The following is a 6,636-nucleotide window of genomic DNA, read 5'->3' on the forward strand; positions in this document are numbered from 1 at the left end:
AGCCCGATGGCGGTGCGAGCTGGGCTCTGTCCGCAGGGTGCTGAGCGAGACCCCCGCCCATGGCCCACAGCACCAAGCAGCCGCCCGCCGCCCTGCTGTAAGTGCCACCACCTGCCTCAACCTCCTCCGGCCGCCCTGCCCTGTGTCAGTGCCCCTGGGGAAAGAGCAGCAGAAACTGCCCCCCTTCCGAGCCTTGGGGTGCTCTGTGTGTGTTGGGGAGGGATTGTCCCGCTCTGCTCTGCACTGGGGCAGCCTCACCTCCAGCGCTGGGGGCACTCTGGGCACCACAAGATCAGAAGGGTCCAAAGCTGTTGGAGAGTGTCCAAAGGAGGGACACGGAGCTGGGGAAGGGTCTGAGGAGCGGCTGAGGGCACTTGGCTCGTTCAGCTGCAGCAGAGGAGACTGAGGGGAGGCTCCTGGGGGCTGCAGCTCCTCCCGAGGGGAGGCGGAGGGGCAGGGGCTGAGCTCTGCTCTGGGACAGGGACAGGAGCCCAGGGAACGGCTGGAGCTGGGTCAGGGCTGGGCATGGAGCTCAGGGAAAGGTTCTTCCCCCCGAGGCTGCTGGGCACTGCCCAGGCTCCCCAGGGAATGGGCCCGGCCCCGAGGCTGCCAGAGCTGCAGGAGCGTTTGGACAGCGCTCTCAGGGATGCCCAGGCTGGGGTTGTTGGGGTGTCTGGGCAGGGCCAGGGGCTGCACTGATGATCCCGAGGGTCCCTTCTAACTCAGGATATTTCAGGATTCTCTGATTCTAAGCATCTTGGGAGATCAGAACCAGTGAGGGCTGAATTCCTGTGGGATTTGTGCTGTCCTGAGCTGGCCTTGGCCCTTCTGGCATGGGGGAGGGGGGGTGGACGGATGGGGAAGTGCCTCAGAGGTGGAGGGAGATGGATTCCAGAGCAAACTGGCTGAGGAGGAATCTTGCCTGAGATAACTTTACTTTATAAAGCATCCTTAGGCATGCAAGGAATCCGGATCACAAGGGGGGAGGGTGATCCGTCTGATGCTGGAGGGTGTTGATGTGTTCCTGGCGAACATGATGATGCTGTGGACATCACTGGGAACATTGCTCTTGGAACTGATAAAGCCAAAGGCTGGCCATGATTCTGCACAGCCTTGAAGTGTTCTTTTCCCCCATGAGCTGGAAGAAGAGGTGGTCTCACACCTTTCTGTAGGCTTTTTTGTGAGTGTGGCTACTGGCTGGCCTCTGATTCCAGTGGAGGGACTCGTCCCACCTTGTCTGCAAGGGCCGGTGCAGTGGCAGCCTCTGCTGGGGGCTCACAGAAGGGGCCCCCTGAATTAACTGCAAGGATGGCTTGTCTGGGTGAGAAATGGGGTCTCTGCAGGGATTGGGGTGTGCTCCAGCTACGTCATGTGGCAAACACAAGGGAAATTCCAAGGTGCATTCTGAGCAGGTTGGGATCGCTGTGGCTTTTGGCACGTCTGTGCCGGGGCTTGTGTTTGGCCCCAGGCTGGTTCCCAAGTCTGGGGACCTGGTCAGAACCCAAGCAAGCATCATTTGGTGATACTCTGGAGCCCTTTGTGGCTCCCCTGATGTGGTGAAGACATTTCCAGCAGAGCAGGAGCTGCCTTGAGCACCCGGGAGTGTGAATGGGACAGGGCTGGCGTGGAGGAGGTGCCGGGGAGGCTTGGGGAGCCCCAGGGTGCTGCTGTGGTGGAACAGGGAGGCTCTACCCACCCAGTGTGGTACCCGTGGGTGCCCAGTGGGGCAGGGAGGCTCTGCCTGAGGCAGCTGCTGATCTGTAAAGCCGTGGCAGTGACCTGGGGAGCGGGGCTGGGCCCCACGCTGCGGCTGCTCGAGGTGTCGGGGAGGTGTCACAGACAGCACGAACCTGCCGGGGTGGTTGTGGCCAGAGCAGGTCGAGCCGGTGTCCTGCCCTCACCCTCTGCCTCCAGGGTTCCTTGGGTGTGGGTGATGCTTCCAGGGGGTGCCTCTGGAGCCAGGATCCAAACCCCTGCGGCTCCTTCTCCCTTGCAGAGTCCCTTGGGACTCCCCACCAAGGTGTGACCTGAGCCCAGGTGACAGGCAGGGATGTGACTGTTGATGTTACCTGACTCCAAGAGCCAACCCCCTTCCAAATGTCCCTGACGAGGAGTCCCAGTGCTGCCACCAGACCTCAGGGCCCTGCTCACCCAGTGCTGGGCTCTGTTCCAGTGCCATCGCTCTGCTGTAGCCTCCCCTCATGGGAACAGGGGCTCCATGGCTGGTGCCGGGTTTGGGGCTGTTTGAGTCGGGGCATTTGGGGGAGCCAGTGAGTGCGAGGTCGCACTGCTGGGGGATGTGTCACTGTTGGTCCCCATGGTGTCCCAGCCCTCTCTGATAGTGCTCTCTGGCTGCAGGCATGCCACGGGCAAGGCTCAGCATGGGAACTTCCTGGTGGCCATCAAGCAGGAGAAGGGAGAGTCGGCGCGGGTGGGCGGCGAGAAGCCAGAGGAGGAGGTGAGTCCCGGAGCCCGTGTCCCTTCTCACATGATTCCTGGGAGTGGGGCCCAAGGTGCCTGGCCTGGGGCTGTCCCTGTCCCTCCGCTTGCCCTGCAGCAGCCCAGGTGAGGCTGTGGCTGGGGGCACTTCTCACATGATTCCTGGGAGTGGGGCCCAAGGTGCCTGGCCTGGGGCTGTCCCTGTCCCTCCGCTTGCCCTGCAGCATCCCAGGTGAGTCTGTGGCTGTGGCCATGGGCCAAGGAAGGGCTCAGACTTTCCCTTGAGAGCTGTGTGGCGCAGGTGGGTCTGGGGGCTTCTCCCATGTCCCACTGATGTGATGGCTCTGATCCTTGACGGGCTGTCCCTTCCCCATGGGTGCCAGCCGGTGAAGAAGAGGGGCTGGCCCAAGGGCAAGAAGAGGAAGAAGATCCTTCCCAACGGCCCCAAAGCCCCCGTGACGGGCTACGTGCGCTTCCTGAACGAGCGGCGCGAGCAGATCCGCACGCAGCATCCCGACCTGCCCTTCCCGGAGATCACTAAGATGCTGGGAGCAGAGTGGAGCAAACTGCAGCTCTCGGAGAAGCAGGTACTGGCTCCCAGGAGAGACCCCCGAGGCTGGGCAGCTCCAGAGCCTGCTCCCCGAACCCCTGAGCTTGCTCCAGGGAAGTTGTTGGGCCCAGTGCTCGGGAGTGAGAGCTGGGCAGGGAGGGGTCAGCAGCTCCCGGGAGCCTGGGTTGGGCCAGGCTGAGGCCCCTCTGTGCCCTGCCACAGCGGTACCTGGATGAAGCGGAGCGGGAGAAGCAGCAGTACATGAAGGAGCTGCGGGAATACCAGCAGTCAGAGGCCTACAAAATGTGCACGGAGAAGATCCAGGAGAAAAAGATCAAGAAAGGTGGGTTGTGGGAGCAATGGCTACCAGGATCCAGCCAGGTGCTGTCAGAGCCTTTCGGGGACACGGGGCCGGCCCCCGGGGTGACCTCCTTCCTCCCCTGCAGAGGACGTGGGCGCAGTGGCCGTGAACACCCTACTCAACGGACACCCGCACAAGGTAAGGCCCTGTCAGGTCTGCCTGTGTGTGGGGAAACTGAGGCACGTGGCACTGCTGGGCTGGCTGCGGGTGTGGGTGGGCAGAGTTCCGGGGCTGTGGGTCCCAGGTTTCTGGAGGGGTGGGAGGCAGAGCATAGCCGTCCTCCCTTCCCGCTTGCCAGGTGGGGCCAGCCCTCACCCTGTCCCAGTGCCTTCATCAGCCCGGCCCCAAGGTGTTGGGGTCCCCTCTGGTGGGCTCAGCCCTGCCCAACCCCTCCCTCTTGTCCCTCAGGCTGGCGAGTGCAGCGACACCTTCTCCACCTTCGATGTGCCCATCTTCACTGAGGAGTTCTTGGACCAAAACAAAGGTAGGGGCTGTGGAAGGTCCCTGGGGAGCCCGGATGGAGGGACCCCGTGGCTGGAACGGGGTTTGGGTTTGGAAGAGGGAGGTCGGGGTCTGTCCCTGCGGACACGGTGCTGTCCCGGCAGCCCGGGAGGCCGAGCTGCGGCGCCTGCGCAAGATGAACACGGAGTTCGAGGAGCAGAACGCCATCCTGCAGAAGCACACGGAGAGCATGAACTGCGCCAAGGAGAAGCTGGAGCAGGAGCTGGCGCAGGAGGAGCGGCAGACCCTGGCCCTGCAGCAGCAGCTGCAGTCCGTGCGGCAGGCCCTCACTGCCAGCTTCGCCTCCCTGCCCATCCCCGGTGAGTTGGGGGCAGCCATGGGGGCCCCCAGCTGCTGGGACCCTTGCCTGGGCAGAGGGGCACTGAGGGGTCCCCCCATCCCATGCAGGGAAGCACTGTGGGGCAGTGGGGTGCTGGTAAGTGCCCATCTGCTGCTGGGGTGGGATCCTGCAGCACTTGGGAGGCTTTCCAGGAAGCCCAGGGATGTGACAGCCAGCTGGCTTCCCTGTCCTGGGCCGGGGCAGGCTGGGATCCTCTTTCTCTGGAGCCACACTCACAGCTGCACCCCAGATTAGCCCAAATCCATGTGTTCCTGGGCTTGTGCCAGTGCAGGAGGTGGCACCTGGTGCTGGGGTCCCTTCTGCAGTCCCCAGTGCATGGGCAGGGTTGGGTGGGGACCTGCTGGCCCTGCTCACTGGGCTGTCACCTCACAGGAACTGGGGAGACGCCCACGCTGAGCACCCTGGACTTCTACATGGCCAAACTGCACAGTGCCATTGAGAGCAACCCCCTGCAGCACGAGCCGCTGGTGCTGCGTGTCAAGGAGATCCTGTCCCGGATCGCCAGGTGAGTGCAGGGCTGGGACTGTGGCACGGGTGTCCCCATGGGACTGCGGGGTTGACCTCGAGCCAGTGGTGATGGGAGCTGAGCAGGGAAGGTGTGGACAGAGATGGACTTGGAGCTGCTCCAGGGAGCTGTGGGAGAGGGAAGCCCAGTCCCTGATTCAGGAGGTGTCCCCATGTCTGAAGATGCTGATCTGCTGGAGCCAGTCCAGAGGAGGCCACGGAGCTGCTCCCAGGGCTGGAGCTCCTCTGCTCTGGAGCCAGGTTGGGAGAGCTGGGGGTGCTCACCTGGAGAGGAGAAGGCTCCAGGGAGAGCTCCGAGTCCCTTGCAGGGCCTAAAGGGGCTCCAGGAGAGCTGCAGAGGGACTGGGGACAAGGCATGGAGGGCCAGGAGCCAGGGAATGGCTTCCCAGTGCCAGAGGGCAGGGCTGGATGGGATCTTGGGCAGGAATTGTTCCCTGGGAGGGTGGGCAGGCCCTGGCACAGGGTGCCCAGAGCAGCTGGGGCTGCCCCTGGATCCCTGGCAGTGCCCAAGGCCAGGCTGGACATGGGGGCTTGGAGCAGCCTGGGACAGTGGGAGGCGTCCCTGCCCATGGCAGGGGGAGGAGCTGGATGAGCTTTAAGATCCCTTCCAGTGCAAACCATTGTGGGATTCTGTGACTCAGCCACTCTTTTCTCCCTCCTCAGTGAACACTTGTGAGAGGACCAGTCCTTCCAGACCCTGGGCCTGGCTGGACCCCGGGGCTGTCCCTTGGAGCTCACTCAAGGGACAGTCTCTGCAGGGGGTCTGGCTGCTCCCCCTGCCCCTCGCACCTTCCTGCAGCTGGGACCCCCCAGCCCGGAGCGCCCGACCCATGGCCGCAGCAGCTCTGGGAACCTCGAGCTCCGGGGGACGAGCGGTGACAGGGCTGAGAGCCCGGCTGGGGCAGCGCTGGGAGAGGGTCAGCGTTGGCGTGAGCACCCCCTGCTCTCACCTGAGCCCCCCAGCCCTGCCTTGCCAACTGGGGCAGGGGAGGTGCTGGTGGGGTTGGTCCTGGAGTGAACACACCCCTTCAGGGTGAACTGGGGCTGTGGGGATGGGGGCCAGTGGGGAATGACTGGGACCCTCTTGGTCCTGCTGCTTCCTCCTGTCCCCTGGCCAGCTGGGGAGCCCCTTGGTCTCATCCCAGCAAGGGCATGGGGGCAGCTCCTTCCCACTGCCTGCCTCTGCTTTTATTTAATGGGTGCCTTCAGCCTCTGCCCCTGTCACCCTGCTTGGCTCTCCTCCTTTCCCTTCATATCTGGGACCAGGCAGCGAGCTCCTGAAAGCAATAAAACTCTTCAGGCCAGAGGGGAGCTGGCACTGACCCCCTCCTGGGGCAGGGAGCAGGGGAGAGCTGGGACTGACCCCCTCCCATGGTGGGGACCCCTGGAAGAGAAGAGGTGGGACTGGGGTGGGGACCCCTGTAGCAGGGGAGCTGTGGCCGACCCCTTCTTGCTTGCAGGGACCCCGGGTGTGCTGCACTGGCTTCTGCCTCCTGCCCCTTTTCCCTGAGCCCCCCTGCTCTCGTGGGACCACTGTGCTGGCAACCGGGGTCGGGGTCGGTGTCCCCGGGGCTGCCTGTCATTAATCTCAGATTGTAATTAGAGAGTGTCTTATTTTCTTACTTAGCACTACGTGGGCCTGGCCCTGGGTCTGACGGGGCCGGGGTGTTCCTGCCCCTGCCTCCCATGCCAGGCCTGCGCTGTGTAGCTGCATCTGCCATTGGCCATCTCCTGGTGCCGCTGGGCTTGGGATGGAGATGGGAGCAAATAAATGCGGGAGAAAACCACTCTGGTCCCTGTGTGTTTGTGCTCAGAGGGAGCTCTGGAGGTGATCCTGGTGCTGGTGGGGTGGATCAGCGGCCCACCACCCCGCGCCCATCACCGCCGACCCCCACCCCC

At 63.7% G+C, this 6,636-nt stretch overlaps 2 protein-coding genes across 2 annotated transcripts in view; both read left to right on the top strand.

Moving 5' to 3' along the window:
- The first annotated feature begins 6 nt into the window (after positions 1-6).
- Positions 7-6,524, top strand: HMG20B (high mobility group 20B). The gene is made up of 9 exons (XM_008639606.2): positions 7-97; positions 2,359-2,458; positions 2,823-3,026; positions 3,212-3,332; positions 3,436-3,488; positions 3,759-3,834; positions 3,956-4,171; positions 4,585-4,717; positions 5,401-6,524. Exons 1-9 carry the CDS (start codon positions 60-62, stop codon positions 5,411-5,413), a joined length of 954 nt encoding a protein of 317 aa, XP_008637828.1. The 5' UTR covers positions 7-59; the 3' UTR covers positions 5,414-6,524.
- The window catches only part of GIPC3 (GIPC PDZ domain containing family member 3), a 3,926-nt gene continuing 2,857 nt past the window's right edge, over positions 5,568-6,636 (top strand). Inside the window, exon 1 of the mRNA XM_008639618.2 lies at positions 5,568-5,666. Within this exon, the coding sequence (XP_008637840.1) occupies positions 5,568-5,666 (99 nt within the window). The remainder of the gene's footprint in view (positions 5,667-6,636) is intronic.

This window comes from Corvus brachyrhynchos, unplaced genomic scaffold, assembly GCF_000691975.1.
Source record: "Corvus brachyrhynchos isolate BGI_N302 unplaced genomic scaffold, ASM69197v1 scaffold130, whole genome shotgun sequence".
NCBI lineage: Eukaryota > Metazoa > Chordata > Aves > Passeriformes > Corvidae > Corvus > Corvus brachyrhynchos.

Coding starts and splice junctions, on each gene's coding strand:
- HMG20B (XM_008639606.2), top strand. CDS start 60: ATGGCCCACAGCACCAAGCAGCCGCCCGCCGCCCTGCT. Junction 3,027..3,211: donor TGCAGCTCTCGGAGAAGCAG/GTACTGGCTCCC, acceptor GCCCTGCCACAG/CGGTACCTGGATGAAGCGGA. Junction 4,172..4,584: donor CGCCTCCCTGCCCATCCCCG/GTGAGTTGGGGG, acceptor GTCACCTCACAG/GAACTGGGGAGACGCCCACG.